At 42.1% G+C, this 18,065-nt stretch overlaps 1 protein-coding gene across 4 annotated transcripts in view; it reads right to left on the minus strand.

Annotated features, from left to right (window-relative positions):
• Positions 1-2,240: 2,240 nt before the first annotated feature.
• The window catches only part of LOC121545876 (dihydropyridine-sensitive L-type skeletal muscle calcium channel subunit alpha-1), a 45,185-nt gene continuing 29,360 nt past the window's right edge, over positions 2,241-18,065 (minus strand). The window contains exons 17-45 of one of the 4 annotated variants that reach the window (XM_041856762.2): positions 17,558-17,690; positions 17,177-17,306; positions 15,607-15,666; positions 15,405-15,511; positions 14,495-14,582; positions 14,291-14,398; positions 13,797-13,849; positions 13,391-13,537; positions 12,636-12,837; positions 12,195-12,353; positions 11,895-12,005; positions 11,669-11,752; positions 10,906-10,953; positions 10,287-10,313; positions 10,046-10,171; positions 9,731-9,796; positions 9,544-9,635; positions 9,059-9,218; positions 8,840-8,967; positions 8,483-8,579; positions 8,169-8,271; positions 7,938-8,039; positions 7,491-7,630; positions 4,935-5,060; positions 4,478-4,692; positions 3,987-4,063; positions 3,657-3,712; positions 3,162-3,299; positions 2,241-2,998 (exon numbers count right to left, since the gene is read on the minus strand). In XM_041856762.2, coding sequence (XP_041712696.1) covers positions 2,681-2,998; positions 3,162-3,299; positions 3,657-3,712; positions 3,987-4,063; positions 4,478-4,692; positions 4,935-5,060; positions 7,491-7,630; positions 7,938-8,039; positions 8,169-8,271; positions 8,483-8,579; positions 8,840-8,967; positions 9,059-9,218; positions 9,544-9,635; positions 9,731-9,796; positions 10,046-10,171; positions 10,287-10,313; positions 10,906-10,953; positions 11,669-11,752; positions 11,895-12,005; positions 12,195-12,353; positions 12,636-12,837; positions 13,391-13,537; positions 13,797-13,849; positions 14,291-14,398; positions 14,495-14,582; positions 15,405-15,511; positions 15,607-15,666; positions 17,177-17,306; positions 17,558-17,690 — 3,401 coding nt within the window. In that variant the 3' untranslated portion in view covers positions 2,241-2,680. Of the gene's footprint in view, positions 2,999-3,161; positions 3,300-3,656; positions 3,713-3,986; positions 4,064-4,477; positions 4,693-4,934; positions 5,061-7,490; positions 7,631-7,937; positions 8,040-8,159; positions 8,272-8,482; positions 8,580-8,839; positions 8,968-9,058; positions 9,219-9,543; positions 9,636-9,730; positions 9,797-10,045; positions 10,172-10,286; positions 10,314-10,905; positions 10,954-11,356; positions 11,423-11,668; positions 11,753-11,894; positions 12,006-12,194; positions 12,354-12,635; positions 12,838-13,390; positions 13,538-13,796; positions 13,850-14,290; positions 14,399-14,494; positions 14,583-15,404; positions 15,512-15,606; positions 15,667-17,176; positions 17,307-17,557; positions 17,691-18,065 lie in introns of all 4 variants that reach the window. The other 3 variants (XM_041856760.2, XM_041856761.2, XM_041856763.2) reach the window with 3 other exon arrangements.

Raw genomic sequence — 18,065 nt, forward strand, 5'->3', positions numbered from 1 at the left:
ATTCTTTCCCAGACAAAAAAAGTGCAACGTTTTGTACAAAACCAGTTAATCTCCTATGTGGGCCTTCATGCTAAATCCACCATACTCCAGGTATGCTGATATGACTAACAACTCTTGCATTCATAAAATAAAATCTATAGTAACTTCAGCACCACTTAAAATCCTCAATCGCCTTATTTTCTTATTTCTTTCAACTTCATTTTAACCTCCGGTCATTAATACATATTAATCTCATTTAATAAAATATCTCTGATTCCTTGACCTGTCAATGCTTTTAATTTGTGGTTTTATGATTTTGTTATACTTCTGTGTTTTCTATGGTTTTTACTAGATGACTTGTAGTTTTTCCATGTCTGTCTGTAATTGTGTAATGACTTGGTGCTGCCTATCTTGGCCAGGGCACGCTTGAAAAAGAGATTTCAAATCTCAATGAGCCTTTCCTGGTTAAATAAATAAATACAATCGCTGGGATATGTTAAAAAGAAAGTACAAAGTGTTTGTTAGGTGTTAAGACTGGGGTAAAATATGCTTAAAATTATTTTAAAAAACAAAAAGTTAGTGTTGAATTGTGTTTGGGAAATAAAGATAGACATGGCTTTAAAAAGGTAGTAATAATATTTCATTCAGTACAGAAATGTGTAGGTGGCTTAACCCAGGGTAAGTTGTGCCAAGAGACCACATTTTTTTGGACAAGCTACATTTTCAAAACGAATTTCCAGGGATACACAACATCCTGAAATATAGGTAGATATCTTTGTTAGAAAGGATTTATATTTCCCTTGATGCTGAATAAAAAATTGCTCCACTTACCCCACTCTCCCCTATACACTAACTTCAGTGAGTATTCAAACATTGATAATAGAATAATAACTTATAAATTAAAAGTACAAAGAAATGTCCAACACATTAAAAAAAAGAAACTTCCTCTTAAAAAAGAGCCCAAACCCCACAGTGGAAGGAGAGTGAGCACCAAGGAAACTGTATTGTACAAGTCTTGATTCAATAAAATAAGATACGTGTAAATAAAGTAAAAAGATGCTAAGTCCTTCCTTTAACAACATAAATGAAGGACGTTGCCTTTAAGAACACAAACAGTGAGGCTCATAGAGATAGAGGACTCACCTTTGTATATGCACCAGTATAGTGTGTGACAGCAGCGCCATTCAGGCTATCTCCATTTTAAAATAGCTAATTCTCTTCTTCAGTGGCTGATTGCTCCCAACCACTTTAAAATGGCGGAAGCCCTCAATGGCACTGTCCATGCTAAGATGGGTGATATCAATGCTGAGTCCTCTATCTCTATGGTGAGGCTTCATCAAAACTATTTGATGTATCACAACCATTGTGTCAAATGTGTTGTGCATCAGGTGTACAACCAGAGTGTGTACTAAGCCTTTCCTTGAATCCTGGATGTTTGAGCAGGAGAGCCCCTTTTCAAAAGATGGAACTGAACCGTTCAAACAGTTGCAGTTGTCCCGGATACATAGAAACTCACTCACAGGTGATCCAAAATGGCATCCTTTCTTTCTCACTTCCTCTCTGCCCCTTCAGCCCTTGCCGGGACACTCGCCACCACTCACAGACTCTTGCCGTGTTCAAAACAACTGGGAATTCTCTGACTTCAGTGCGTTCAAGACAACTGGGGGAAAAAACAAGCTCCGACTGGGAAAAATCGTTTTTAACGGTCATCCAACTTGGAATTCCAAGTCGGAAACTCTGGCATCTTTCTAGAGCTTCGACTTTCTGACCTGAAGATCACTGACGTCATAATGTGACCTCGTTTTTTTTCAGAGTTCCCATTTGTCTTGAAAGCACCATCTGTCACCAAGCACACAACACGTTATTTCAAATGTGTTTTGTGTCAGTTGTACAAATCAAATCAAGTTGCATGTGTACGCATGTTGACGTTTATTGTCATGTGTCTTGTCCTGGAGGCAGAACGGAGTGATTTCTCCTTAGATAGACCAGCTGCAAAGTCAAAATTGGCTTTTTGGTCTTAATTTAAGGTTAGGGTTAGGTTTAAAATGAGATTGTATTACTTGTTTATGCTAGCTAGTGACCACTCTGTAGCGCTGCTTCCACAACAAGATTCATGACGAAAAAATGCTAACCTGTAGTGTGTATAGGGTTTTAGGAAGAAACACAGCAGACTGGACATAGTTGTTCTGTCCAACCACTCTATGGAATGGATTATTACGTCAACAAACAGAATAACAAAGAAAGAGGTTCATGAACCTGTGCACTCTGTGATAAGTTCTTTTTTTATTTTGTGTTATTATAAATATGTCGGAACTGAGAAGATTAATATGTATTACTGTAGCAGAACATTGCTTTTCCTTTGTTGGTTAGTTTTCCATAAGAATCATGAATCTGATTCAAGAATTGAATCAGAATTGACAAGAATCAACCACAGTGGAATAACATGTTAAAACCTGAACAGCCAACCAGCTAGAGCCTAGTAACTCGGCCATCAACCCTGGTTAGTGGGCCTATTTCCTCCAGTCTCCATTGGAAACTATGGTTAGTGGATTGATCTCATCTCCATGGCAACTAATCAGGATTTGTTAACGCTGTGAGTGTGTGATGTCACCAACTACAACACAGCCTTGTCAAGTCAAGTGTCATGTCATATGTCACAAGATAACGCCACTGTCATCATGGCACTCCGATGACAGGCTCTCTACACTTTGGTGTCTGCCTCTTCCCCCATCTGGTGTTGTTTAAAGGGGGGGATTGGGTGCTTCTTTCTCTGCTCCTGGGGTTTCGGATTCAGTGCTGTAGCCCTAGAGGGCCGGGCGGGGATGGAGGGGGGTACAGGGATGGGGCTCTTCTTTCTTGTGGCAGAGGTGGCACGGCCGCTGCGCCCGTTGAGGAGGCCCAGGGCCACGTCTTCAAAGTGGGACATGGGCATGCGCAACGCCTCAGCCATTTCATTACGAGTCACCACCACAAATGAATCGTCATTGGCCAGGTCGCCAAGACCACCAACCACTAAGACCTGAGGAAGAACATGAGACGTACAATGATATGTTGTTTACTGTTACAAACATAGGGTCTGAGGGAGGAACCTGGCACAGAGGAAAAACATGGATTTACACATGTAGTTTAAATAATTGTATACTCTTGTTTGTACAACGATCTGTTAATCAGTATCAACGTACCTCTTTGATCAGCTGGTCAGCGGCAGGTGCAGAAACAGAGCCTCCTGTGGCTCCTACAGCTTCCTCTGTAGCTTCCCCTTTAGCTTGGGAACAGTTGGGGAGAGACTGGCTCTCACCGTAGTTGGGGTCATAGGGGAACTACAACAACACTTACAGTTAGGAGTAGGGACATTCATGGAACCATAGAATCATGGCTCAGCTAAATTCAATCCATTTTGTCTGTGGCCGAGATGGGCAACTCCAGTCCTCGGGGTCCTGATTGGTGTCACACTTTTGCCCCAGCCCCAGCTAACACGCCTGACTCCAGTATTTAACTAATCATGATCTTCAGTTTAGAATGCAATTAGTTTAAAATCAGCTGTGGTTTGCTAGGGATGGGGAAAACGTGTGTCACCACTCAGGCCCCCGAGGACTGGAGTTGCCCATCCCTGGTGTATGGCATTCAGTGTTTAAATGGGTTGTATGGGGTCTTCAATCTGATGTGTATTATGTTACCTGAGTGATGTCTGTTCTGATTGGTTTCTCACTGATCTCAGGTAAGTGTCTGTTATCTACAGGGGACAGACAAAGAAGAACACAGTTATTGTAGGACACAAGAATGACTAAAGAGTATCCAACAGTATGTAAAATATCATGCAAGTGATGATGATCAGTAGATAATAGGATCGATTAGGTGACTAGGGCAGGGATTCAATTCATAGCGCACTAGACAGCTGACAATGTGGCTTTTAAAGCATTTTTCGCGGAGATCGCATTCACAGTAAATGCTACGCATGTCAGCTCAATTGGAAATGACCTTTGACTGTCAAGCACGCTATAACTGACCTGGAGAGCTGCGCTCTGTGTTCACTCTGGAATGGTGTCTGGTCACTTTTGGACTCTCCTCTCTCTCATAAGAAAACCTATACAAATAAAAAATATATATATAATCAGGTAAGCCATGTACCTTATACATACCAGCAACATATCACCCTAATTGTGCTGAATTTGGGCATTTGCAGAAGAAGATCATTGATTGATTGGATTCATACATTGCTTTTCCAGGTTCTCAAAGTGCTTAATAATCTTGGGCCTACATTCGTTACTGTGGCAGCAAATGCAGCTTTGGTGGCGCAGCAGTACTCTACTCATGCATTGTTGTTGCTGTTGTGTATGGTAACAGTTCTCACAGTTTGTTGTTACTGTTGTGTTTGGTAACAGTTCTCACAGTTTGTTGTTGCTGTTGTGTTTGGTGGAGGTCAGTATTGTTACTCACGCGTTGTGTTTGTTTGGGGTCAGTAACAGTACTCAATTAGCCTGGGGACGAGGGTACTCACGCGTTGTTGTTGCTGTTGTGTTTGGTGGGGGTCATGGGAAAGAACTCTGTATTGGGGAGGAAGACTGAGTCTGAGCGACTGATGGGCGACTCAGCCTCCTCGGGGCGGCTCTCTGATAAATGTAGGGGACGTTGGCTAGCCATGTGGGAGGGCAGGACACTGCTGATTTCTGTGGAGAACGGGTCTGAATGGTCCCCGAACAGACCACCCTGGCGCTGGACAACCAAACACAAACACTGGGGTTAACATACCCTGGGCACATCTATATGTTTATCTACCCTGCTCTGATGAAAGATAAAGACTGCGGCAGGCTACATGAAATATGTGTACATATACAGTATGGTATGTTGTTATTGTTTTGAATGTCCTTTTTGTATATGGTACATTGGAACCATATTAACCATATGGGATAATAAAGTTGGCTAAACTAAAGTAAAGTGCTCCGTTGGTGTCTCACCCTGTAGATGCCTTCCTCCAGAGAGTCCTCCATGGCTCTTTCCATCTCCTCCTCATTCAGAAGGTCTCCTGAGATGGCCCTGTGGAGCTCTGGAGCTGCCTCCTCCTCTATACTCCTCAGACCAGCCTGGGGAGGGGAGGGAGGATATGGGAGAGGGGCAAACAGAGAGGGAGGTAGAGAAAAGAGAGGGTGAGAACAACAAGGAAGACCAAGGTGAGGAGAGAAAGAAAGGGAGAGAAGATGCAAGAAAAGCAAGAGAGGATGAGAGAAAGAAAGATGGAGATTAAAGTAGTGTTCGAGATGTTCGAGACAAGCAGAGGATGATTTGAGGATGATTTTGGGAAAGTACTGTAAACAATCGAGGCCTAAAGATGGTGTGCAGAAATGATCCTTTACAGCAGTGTTTCTCAACTGGTTTTGCCTGGGGACCCAAATTTGACAATGATAATTGAGTCTCGACCCAGTATTATGGACTGTTGATGATTACATTTTGTAATGTTGTATTGCAGCTGCCTTCTCGGGCAGGGTTCACTTGCAAAATAGACTCTGTCTCAATGGGCTACTATTATGGTATTAAAGAAAGTCATTACACAGCCATATTAACTGAGAAAACATTTATTATCAATTCAAGAGAATAAGCAATTTAATTAGGCGACCAGTTCAGGAGTGGGGTGTAATAAATTATCAGTAACACATACCAGTGTTTAAAACAGAAAAAACAACAATCATTAGGAATTCTTCATCATCAATTACCATGTGAATAGTTTCAATAAAATGTAATATGAATGTCAGAATTTAATAACAATAATGATCAACATAGTGTGTGTGTGTGTGTGTGTGTGTGTGTGTGTGTGTGTGTGTGTGTGTGTGTGTGTGTGTGTGTGTGTGTGTGTGTGTGTGTGTGTGTGTGTGTGTGTGTGTGTGTGTGTGTGTGTGTGGCGCCTATCAGTGGGAAAGCTGGGGGTGTTTCTTCAGTTTGATACGTTTATTGAATTCTGGGGTGATGGTTGACAGGTCAACTTGGATGTCAAACTCAGTGCCTCTTTGCTTGACATCATGGGAAAATCAAAATAAATCAGCCAAGACCTCAGAAAAAAATTTGTAGACCTCCACAAGTCTGGTTCAACCTTGGGAGCAATTTCCGAATGCCTGAAGGTACCACTTTCATCTGTACAAACAATAGTACGCAAGTATAAACACCATGGGACCACGCAGCCGTCATACCGCTCAGGAAGGAGACGCGTTCTGTCTCCTAGAGATGAACATACTTTTGTGCGAAAAGTGCAAATCAGTCACAGAACAACAGCAAAGGACCTTGTGAAGATGCTGGAGGAAATAGGTACACAAGTATCTATATCTACAGTAAAACGAGTCCTATATCAACATAACCTGAAAGGCCGCTCAGCAAGCCACTGCTCCAAAACCGCCATGAAAAAGCCAGACTTTTTGGAGAAATGTCCTCTGGTCTGATTAAACAAAAATATAACTGTTTGGCCATAATGACCATCGTTATGTTTGGAGGAAAAAGGGGGTACCTTGCAAGCCGAAGAACACCATCCCAACCGTGAAGCACGGGGGTGGCAGCATCATGCTGTCGGGGTGCTTTGCTGCAGGAGGGACTGGTGCACTTCACAAAATAGATGGCATCATGAGGAAGGAAAATGATGTGGATATATTGAAGCAACATCTCAAGACATCAGTCAGGAAGTTAAAGCTTGGTCGCAAATGGGTCTTCCAAAATGACAATGACCCCAAGCATACTTCCAAAGTTGTGGCAAAATGGCTTAAAGACAACAATGTCAAGGTATTGGAGTGGCCATCACAAAGACCTGACCTCAATCCTATAGAACATTTGTGGGCAGAACTGAAAAAGCGTGTGCGAGCAAGGAGGCCTACAAACCTGATTCAGTTACACCAGCTCTGTCAGGAGGAATGGGCCAAAATTCACCCAACTTATTTTGGGAAGCTTGTGGAAGGCTACCCGAAACGTTTGACCCAAGTTAAACAATTTAAAGGCAATGCTACCAAATACTAATTGAGTGTATGTAAACTTCTGATCCACTGGGAACGTGATGAAAGAAATAAAAGCTGAAATAAATCATTCTCTCTACTATTATTCAGACATTTCACATTCTTAAAATAAAGTGGTGATCCTAACTGACCTAAGACAGGGAATCTTTACTAGGATTAAATGTCAGGAATTGTGAAAAACTGAGTTTAAATGTATTTGGCTAAGGTGTATGTAAACTTCAGACTTCAACTGTATATATTCTTGCACAAGTCCTGTGACCCCTTAAAATCGCGACCCCCCAGTTGAGAATCACTGCTTTACAGTGTTGGTTGGGGTCAATTGGAATTGAAGTCACTCAATTTTACATTGTAAATAGACAAATGCTTTAAATAAATAGCTTCTCCTTTTCAGTTTATTGAGAAGTAATTGAAAATAGATGCCCTTTTTTCAATTGTTGAATTGGAAATTCAGTTTACTTCCTGAATTGACTGTCTTCAATTCGAATTAACCCCAAACCTGCTGTACAACACTGTGAAGAGCCTCACCTGCATCTCTGGAGCACTCCCATTAGCACTCTTCTTGGTGGGCCGGTAGCCATAGTACTCCTCTTGACGCTTCATAAACTTACGGAAATGATCCTGGATCAGGAAGGTGGCGTAGAATTTTCCCACCGTCACCTCGTCATCTAGGACAGATCCCAATAAAACAAAGTGTCAAAACCCAAACAGAGCTTACTGGAGGCAACTGCCTATGTCGTGGTGGATGGAAATCTGTCACAGCACCCCTGGTAAACACAATCTGGCTCGAAGGGCCATGAAAATAGGCATAAGTAGCTAGATGAAAAGTCACCTAGGAAAGATATTTGAAAGAGTCAACAGATAAGATCAACTTTTCTGACCAGGGTTCTCAGCATGCTGCTCCATTCTAGAGGCTTTTATACATGGACTTTCAGTTAGGTAGGGTTCATGTAGGGGTCACAGTGAAATGCTCACCTCCAATTGGTGGGATGACCTGGTCCAGCAGTTTCATACTGGTGCGTTTCCAGATTTTCTTTATAATGGCTCTTAACTCTTCATTAGCCTGCTCAAAGTTACCTAGTCAACATAAGCCAGGAAAAGCAAAGTATTACATCAAGTATTACATAAAAGCACATAAACATAAACATGGTATATTATTTATGGTGTGAGATGGGCGCAGTGCTAGAGACAAGACACCTTCGACACCTTCAGTCTTGATCTTGAGGGCAGTCCTGACCAGGGCAAACAGAGTGGCATTGAAGGTGACTGTGCCATCGCTGTTCAGGGGCATGTTCATGGATATTAAACGCTGTTGTCAGGGAGAAGAGGGGAATGAGAGAGAATGGACATCAGTGAGAAGATGTACTGTACACACTCTATCAGGCACAGAACCACATCCGTCAGCACAGGTGGTTGTGTTCTTGTGTTGTAGTTGCGTTCTTTACCTTACCTTATACTTGGTACATGGCAATGGCACCCATTTAAATGGCAATCAATTTCATCCAAATAACATGACTTACCTTGCAGGCTGAGCGATGCGGACAGAATTTCCCAAAGCCTAGCGGAGGCTGGATCCGTCGTAATAGTGTTACCACGTCCAGATGTTTTATACGCCCCCTGCAGGACAGGAGGACAAAATGCACTTAGACACATTGACTTACAGAGAGGAGCTATATATTAGCTTTGGGTACCAAAACTTAGAACATCAACTACATATAGATGCCATGTGAAACTCATACCAACATTAACTTATTTTGGATTGAAAGGGAATGCCATGGGACATTGTCCCTGCATTCTTGACAGAGGACCAGTCTCTCGTGACATAAATAGCTGACCAGCGCACGCAAAGTTTGGATCTGGGTTCAGAGATGACTCACGTGGCATTCGGGTCATACTCGGCCCAGATCTTCTTGAACTCATCCAGATGATGAGGACCCAGGATGGACCAATCACGTGTCAGGTAGTCAAAGTTGTCCATGATCACAGCCACAAATAAGTTGATAATCTGAGATGGGAGAGAAAGATAACTTAAGACAACAACATAAATTACTTTCTGGAGGAGAAGAGAGGAGAGGAGAGGAGGAAGGACTACTCACCAGGAAGGCACACAGCATATAGAAGGACATAAAGTAGAAGACAGCGAAGCTGGCCCCACAGGTGTACTCCTCCCCAGGTAGGAAGTCAGACTTGGGGTCACACTTCTTGCCATACATACTGGCCACCATCACTTCCTGCCACGCCTCTCCTGTTGCACAACTGTTGGGAGAATACACAGGGCATACGATTCAGTTACACCTGACCATAGGACAACACACAGCTTCCCGTATATACTAGCCAGCATCTCTTCCAGCCACGCCTCTCCTGTAGCACAACTAGTGTATTCAATAGGCCAAATCATTACATCACAGATAGAATGGTGTTTTTACACAGTATATTTATATCTGAAAGTTCTGTTGCACCCTCCCATAGACACACAGACACCTCAGTGGTGGATATACAGTATGTGTGAACTCTGACCTTACCTCTGGCTGACTGACTCATCCTGACTCATCCACTCTCTCGCTCTGACTGACAGACTCACCGGAAAAGCAGCAGGACAGCTTGGGGGAATGTCTGGAAGTTGTTGTTGCGGTTGATCTGTGTGCCGTCCACTAAGGCTATCTTCCCAAACACCTGAAAGGGAAGACCCAAGGGTAAGTGGACCCATAGTGTGTATGTACTTATATAATATAGATTCATAATAGTTCAGTTCACTCCTAGAAGTTGACCTGCATCCCGATGACTGCGTAGATGAAGAAGAGCATGATGATCAGGAGAGCCACGTAAGGCAGAGCCTGCAGAACAAACACACATTGAGTCATCCCAACCAGTGATATCCAGTTACATTTACTTAAACTACCATCAGTTCCATACATGGTTGCTGCAACCCAGTAGGAATTTTCTCCAAAACCAACAAGTTGGACTAGACCTTCCATTTGGGTCTAGTGTTGCCATACCCCAAGTTTTGTTCATCACTCTGCTGTTATGAACAAATGTGAGGAAGCCTGTAAATTGAGGCTAGGGAAACACTGACTGGTACTGACCTGGAAGGACTTGATGAAGGTCCACAGTAGGTTGCGGATGCCCTCTGACCTGTTTAGTAGTTTGACCAGACGCATCACACGGAACAGACGGAAGAACGTGATGGACACTCTGGCATTCTCAGAATGCTGTAGGTGAATAAAAACACGTTCATTTTCATTCATTCATATCAATGGTACAATTACAGAGTAACTTTGTCAGACTAATAATTGAAAACAATTTTTAAAAAAAATACTGTCTTACTGCAATGGCCTGCATAGGGTTTGTCTCCTGAAATATAATCAGAGATAGATCATATTAGCCGCAGACATTAATGTTGCGTTAGTGGATATTTATATGCGATAGTAAACAGACACATTACTGTAACAAAAAAAAATAGATTTAGCATAAATTGTCGTTCATTTCTACAAAACTATAGGTGGGGGAAGTTATGATACACAGTTATTAATAGATACATTCAGAACTTGGTAACCCATGCAAAATACAAAAATAAATATCCAGTCTTCAAGGCTTATTGTAAATGTAGACACAAACATCAGTACTTTCTGTGTTGATGACATTAATCAGTTAGTTAGCAATATACATGTTCAGAGAAGAGCCATACAGTTACAAACCAAGTCAATAGAATACTGAGCAAATCTTAGATACAATTATATGGTAAGCAATGTCTAACCCAATGTCTAATTAGCTCCTAGTACAACAAGATGCCCCATGGGCTGGGTCCACAATCTCTCTGTAAGGACGCATCTAGCTAGGGCCTCACAGGACAGCAACAGACAACTAGAGTAGTGCTCACAGTGCTCAGTGCTCAGCACACAGCAAGGCCCATGCAGATACCGATGCAGTTTAAAGTGATATTTACAGCACAACCATGGAGACAGTACAGTCCTCCACTAGAGGCCAAGGCAGTCTGGAGAGAGGGGAGAGAGAGAGGGAGAGGAGGAGGAGGAGGAGGAGGGAAATGGTGTTAGACAGGTGGATGGAGGTGAGGGAACTGGAGATGTTGATGGGTGAGGTTCAGAGTGGAGAAAACACAGGAGTGTGTTGGATGAAGAGAGAAAAAACTAAACATGGTGCTTCAACCAAGTGAAAGGAGAGGAGAGAAAAGAGACGTGAACAAGGTGATGTTCAAAATACTGTAGTATTTCCTAACATAGCTTCACTTCACTGAACTCAACCCGACGAGATGATACCAATGATGGAATATTAGTCCTTGGTGCAACATTACATCAACATGTAACATAGACATTCCAATGGCAGGGGCTGGCGATTATGTGGGGCGTGGAGGGGGTGTGTCTGACAGTGGTACTGACCAGGTCCTGCTGTGAACTAGTGCTGCTTCCCACAGCCTGCTGCTGTGGAGCCAGGAGTTTGTGTTTCTGGGTCACAGTTGTAAATAAATTGAATAAACACAATCCATCACTTTGAAATCATATCACATTGCATGGGAATGTCTTATAAAGATCACATCAGGTTCATGTTCAGTGGGGAGAAAACATTATGAAACATTTACTGTTGCAAGACGTTTTGCTACAATGTTCCCTACTGAACATGGCCAGTATCTACTATTACTGTACAACATGCATAAGTGTACAAACATGGCTGCCGTTATTCTGTGTACTCACATCCACCTCACTCAGGATGACATCGACAACACTGCCGATGACGATGAGGAAGTCAAACACGTTCCATGGGTCTCCAAAGTAGCCCTGGGATGCACAGAATACACAGGGGCATGGAGAAAAACTTTTATAGAAAAGGAAGAACCTCCAGCATACTTAGAAAGGCCCACTAAACATTCTAAAGTAAACATTCCTGCCAGCCCAGAGCCTGGCCTGCCCCTAACCCTACCTTAGCTTTGAAGGCCATGAGTTTGAGGATCATCTCCACGGTGAAGAGGACAGTGAAGATCATGTTCAAAGTGTCAGACAGCTTGGTCACATGGTCTGACTGGTTACAGTGCTGCATGGTGGAAATTCACAACAAACCCATTGAGGAAATAGCATAACAGCAGTTTGACTATACAATACCTCCAAAATATCTGCCATTAGAAACAAAGAGACAAAAGACCAATTAGTGGAAAAAAGATCAGAATTGGGCAGTCAGTGTGTTGAGAACGAATAGAATAGAATGGATGTGTTCTAGATTTACCTGCATGCCGAGACACAGTGTATTGAGCATGATGAGGAAGAACATGGCATACTCAAAGTAGCAGGAGGTGACTATGTACCACACATTGTACTGATAGTGGTTCTTAGGGATGTAGCACCGCAGAGGCTTGGCCTTCAGAGCATACTGCACACACTGACGCTGAGGAGAGAGAAGATATTGGAAGTAAAGCCCAGTATCTGTTAAATAGTAACAGGACAACTGCTAACTTGAGATGTGGAGACGTAACTTGGATTTTCACACAAATCATGCATTGAGCAGTGCATGGAATATTTACATGGACATTTCTGTCAAACACACAGATCTCAAAGAGAATACTTGCAGATAAGAATACTCTGCGATGTAAAGCCTTGTGTTTCTTACAGGCTGTCGATCATAAAGAGTTAAGACTTTAGAAGACATCAATATGCTTAGTCAGCTTACCTGGTTCTTGTCGAGCTCACAGTTCTTATACTCAGACTCTCCCTGCTCCTGGAAGGTGACGATGACGAAGCCGACGAAGATGTTCATCATGAAGAAGGCGATGAGGATGAGGTAGACGATGAAGAAGATGGAGATATCCACACGGTTGTTGTAGACTGGGCCCATATCCTCCCTGTCTGAGTCTATGGCCTTATACAACAGCCTGGGAGATGGGAGGGAGGGAGGGAGGGAGGGGGGGAGGGAACAAAGGATCCAGAGAGAGAGAGAGAGAGAGAGAGAGAGAGAAAAAAAGAGCAAGAGATAAAAGGAGAATTATAAAAGGAAAGAGAAAGAGAGTAAAAAAATACTTCCCTTGTTAGAGGAACTTGAAAGAGGGATACATTTAATTATGGCTATATGTCTTGCTGTACCTAGCCTAGAATCCAAACTGAATATCGCTCCGTCTCACTACTGTTTCACTTCACTGATCTAGCCTGGAACCATTCAATACAATGAAGACATGTCCAGTTCCAGGCTGAATCAGCACAGTGAAACAACAGTGAAACAGTGACACTCATACGAGAGTTGTGGTCAATTCCATTTCAACTCTGTCAATTCAGGAAGTGAACTGTAATTCCAATTTCTAAATGTTCTTCATAGAAAACCATCATGGAGAATTTGAATTTCCATTTCAGTTCCTGAATTGAATTGAGTTGAAATGGAATTGAGCCCCAACCCTGATTCAGCCAGTTCGGCTTCCAGGCTGGGTAACTCACTGTGGCCACCCTTCGAACGTGGACACGGTGAACAGAGCCAGCATGCCGTTGAGGACGTTGTCAAAGTTAAAGTCACTGTTGATCCACTCCCTGGGGGCCAACACCATCTCCTGAAGACTATTCTCCTGGTGCTTCAGGAACATACCCCTGGGGGGAGAGATTCAGTATTGGACCATCAGTGTTATATGTTTACTTTGACAATATAAGTGCTATGTCAATGAAGTTGGATTGAATTGAGAGAGAAAGGGAGGGCGGAGAGGGAAGGGAAGGAAACGAGAAAGAGGGAGAGGAGGATGGGAGGAGAGAATGGGGTTGGAGAAAAGTGAGGAATTCATATTTTTTTCAGATAATGCCCAATGGAATGAATAAGGGACAGTTAAAGAGACTGATAATAAAAGTGTCTTACTGGCACGTGACCTCCGTCATTTTGGAGGGGTCTGAGCAAGTGTAGAATTTACCCTGGAGGAGAACACAACAGAATCATGAGCTAAGTTACATAAAGTAATACACAACCTTTACAGTTCCCACTACATATTTAGAGTAATTTGAAATATGATTACTAACAACCCTTACCCTTAACCACAACCCTAACCCTAGCCCCAACCACAACCCTAACCCTAGACTTAACCACAACCCTAACCCTAGCTTCATGTCCACATCCCCGTTCAACCCTAGCCCCAACCACAACCCTAACCACTGAGCTGGCTTTGACCTCAAGTGTTATGTAATAGAGCTACTACTGTACATACATTATTCAATCTCACATTGAGGAGCTGGACCCCTTAGCAGTCTAGCATATTATAAATCATAATAAAGCCACTGAGCTGTCTATGACCATGCAGTTCTCAGTGTCATATGTGAGCTATTGCATATAGCTACAACATACAGTTTGAACCGTACCTTGAAGAGCTGGACCCCTATGCAGGAGAACATGAAGTCTAGCAGCATGGTGACCAGGACGATGTTGCCGATGGTTTTGATGGCTACAAACACACACTGGACCACATGCTGTAAAAAAATAAGACACATACAGGTCAGATCACCAGCTGTGTGACAATGCATTTGTATAGAAATACGTGTGTGTGTGTATGTGGTGTACAGTACCTTCAGGCCCTTGGCTCGGTTGATTGCCCTTAGAGGCCTCAGCACCCTCAACACCCTGAGAATCTTCACCACTGAGATGGCACTGGACCTACAGACCCACGACAGACACACAACAGCCTTAACAATATGCTCATCCCAGCAGGAAAAGCTGGTTAAAATGATGTAATGTATGTACACTTGTAGATACTCTATTGTATCTCTACAGCGCTCTATTGTATCTCTACAGCGCTCTATTGTATCTCTACAGCGCTCTATTGTCTCTCTATTGCGCTCTATTGTATCTCTACAGCGCTCTATTTTATCTCTATTGCGCTCTATTTTATCTCTATTGCGCACTATTGTATCTCTACAGCACTCTATTGTATCTCCACAGCGCTCTATTGCATCTCTATTGTACTCTATTGTACCTCTACAGTGCTCTATTGTATCTCTATTGCGCTCTATTTTATCTCTATTGCGCTCTATTGTATCTCTACAGCACTCTATTGTATCTCTACAGCGCTCTATTGTATCTCTACAGCGCTCTATTGTATCTCTACAGCACCACTCAGACAAAGAACTACACTGAGTGTACAAAACATTATGAACACCTTGCTAATATTGAGTTGCACCCCCTTTTTTCAGAACAGACTCAATTCGTCGGGGCATGTACTCTACAAGGTGTCAAAAGCGTTCCACAGGGATGCTGGCCCATGTTGACGGCAATACTTCCCACAGTGATTGAAGTGGATTTAACAGATGACATCAATAAGGGATCATAGCTTTCACCTGGATTCACCTGGTCAGTCTATGTCATGCAAAGAGCAGGTGTTTCTAATGTTTTGTCAACTCTGTGTATATCCACAAGAATAATACAGTAACACTATATATTCACTATCATCCATCAGGATAGCAACATTGCTCCACTCACTCCATTCCCATGGACAACAGAGACACGGCCACCACCAGCAGGTCCAGCATGTTGAAGGAGTTACGGCAGAAAGAGCCTGGATGTAGGAAGGCTCCGTACACCGTCATCTGGAAGGGGGAAACACTTGGGTACACTAACTGTCACCAGGGTAATGTCGTAAATATTATACAATTTCATCCAATAAGAATTTAGACCACTTTACCTTCAGCACAATCTCAATGGTGAACACAGTGGTGAAGACGATATCAGCATAAGCCAAAACCTGCAGAAAAGAGAGGGTTGATTGAGTTATCTTCGCATAGTGAAGTCATTCATAAAGCGTACATTACACCAGGGGTTCTCAAAGGGGAGTCCGAGGTACTGCAGGGGGTCTGCAGCCAGATCTCAATATATATTTTTATGAATATTACTAACAGATTAAACAACTTTTGGCTGAGGGATCCATGGAATATGTTTAAATACAATGTAATATTATTCATCTACAATTTATGTTCTTAACCCTGGGGAACATCTGCCTGGGAGGCTCACAGGGATATTGGTATCCACAGTACTCCACCAATTATAAATTTTTCAACTCATTTTATATATTTTTTTTACATGAATTACTATAATTTAAGCTTTAAAACAGGAAATATTTCTCTCTGCCCCATGACAAAATGTGTAGAATTGCAGGAAATTAGCTTGAACATTTTCTCTCCGATGCTAAGACATTGGCCTTTAAAAGACTTGTCCGGCCATGCACTGCCATGGTCATAGTAAAACTCCTTGTCTGATATTTTTATCTAACTCGAGTTGTGTTCTGATTATGAGGAAACCTGATGAATTTGCTATCACAAAAGGGGTCCCCGGCCCCAACAAGATTGAGAACCCCTGCTTTACACTGTTTGTCCTTTTATGTAAAGTTTTTTTGTGTTTTACATACACTTTATTTAAAATCTGATTTGATAGTCCTTTTATGAAAAGTTTATTGATGTGTTGTTTTGAAGGGCCCTTTATTTAAAATTGTATTTTATTTGATGTGTCTGACTGGAACACATTAGAAGACACCACTTAGTAGGGTGTCCAATCAAAACGCATCTTTTGACCTATGGGTAAAATAATATGTTAATGGTATAGATACTCCTCTAAGAAAACCAATTGTCTAAACTTCATGTCTCGATTATAATCCTTACGAAAGTTATTGGAGTTTTTACCTTTGTAGGCAAAATAAGGGTGAATAATTAAATGGAGGCCAGAGAAAAAAAGTGGTCAAAAATATATATTATATATTAGTATTCACTTTTCATATTTATGTGAAATTATTGTTATTTTTAGAAGATTTCTCACAAAAACAAGCGTATCTCTGTGAAATGTCAACGTAGCACTGAGCGTACTGTAAGCTTTTTATTTCCAAAGCCTATACATTTCTTTCAGCTCGTGTCATGTTCATTTTGCTTTTTGCGACCTGCAGAAACAACTTTGCAGACAACCACAACATGTCAAATCCTAAAAAGTCGCTGCGAGAAAGTGTTGCCGCTCTGTCAACAGTGCTCGGTCCTTATTATCAACTATGTTAGGTTACAAAATCGGACTTTTTGGATATAATGTTAATGATATGTTAGAGAAAGACCCCACTGAACAATTCAGAACATGAAGAATCATATTTGTCTTGGTAAAATGTATTTTATAAAAGAAGGAAGTGAAATTTCATCACCAAAGCATGTTTTCACCCACTCTGGGCAATAGGTGGACACCCTACACTTAGATTTCTTAGTGGAACATAGCCTGAGCACCTTATTCCTGAATGACTTGGGGTCTATGGGGTCCTCAGCGGCCAGTGATATACTACTGAGGAGGATGAAGAGCAGGATGAAGTTGGTGAAGGGGGTGGCATTGACGATCCTATGACACAGCTTACGAAACCTGACCAAGGAGAGAACACACACACACACACAAAGAAAAGACAACAACCTCAACTTACATAGTTATTGTAACATACGACGGGAATACTTTCTTTTATTTATTTATTATTTTTTTTTTTTTTACAAGGCCAACTTATTATTGAAACATGATTTCAATAGCTGTCTAATAACACTCTATGTCAGATACACCCCATGGTTTGTTGTTGGCCTGAATTTAATTGAATAGGGACTGTGTTGATCTGTGGGACTCACTTGTTCTCCGGTCCGAAGATAAAGAAGGAGTAGGTCTCAGGCATAGGAACCTCTTCCTCTTTCAGCTGGAGGTCAGCCATTGGTCGAGGCCGTGGGCTCTCAGGGATAGCAGGCTCCTCCTCCTCGTCATCACCTAGAACAGAGGGTGTCGTGGATAGGACAGTTGGTAGTTGGCAGTCATTAAATTATTATACAGTAAATTCATCATTTACTGTTTTTTTTTATGGTGTGCTATCCATTTTCTTTTATTAAAGTAATTCAATTTATAACCAGATACATTTTTTTAAAATAAGGGCTCCTCTTCAAACAAAAACACAACCATATCACTTTTAGGTTCATAAACATAAGACATACTGTAGCAATAGTCTGATTCCAAGTCTGTTTGTGCTGTCTTGCCAACTCCTATGGTTAGTGGCATTACAATGAAGTTGGCAAGACAGCACAAACAGATCTGGGATCAGGCTACTGTAGCAGGGAGAAAAGAGAGGATGTGCTCACTGCTCTGTCG

The sequence above is a fragment of the Coregonus clupeaformis genome, chromosome 30 (assembly GCF_020615455.1).
Source record: "Coregonus clupeaformis isolate EN_2021a chromosome 30, ASM2061545v1, whole genome shotgun sequence".
In the NCBI taxonomy this organism is placed as follows: domain Eukaryota; kingdom Metazoa; phylum Chordata; class Actinopteri; order Salmoniformes; family Salmonidae; genus Coregonus; species Coregonus clupeaformis.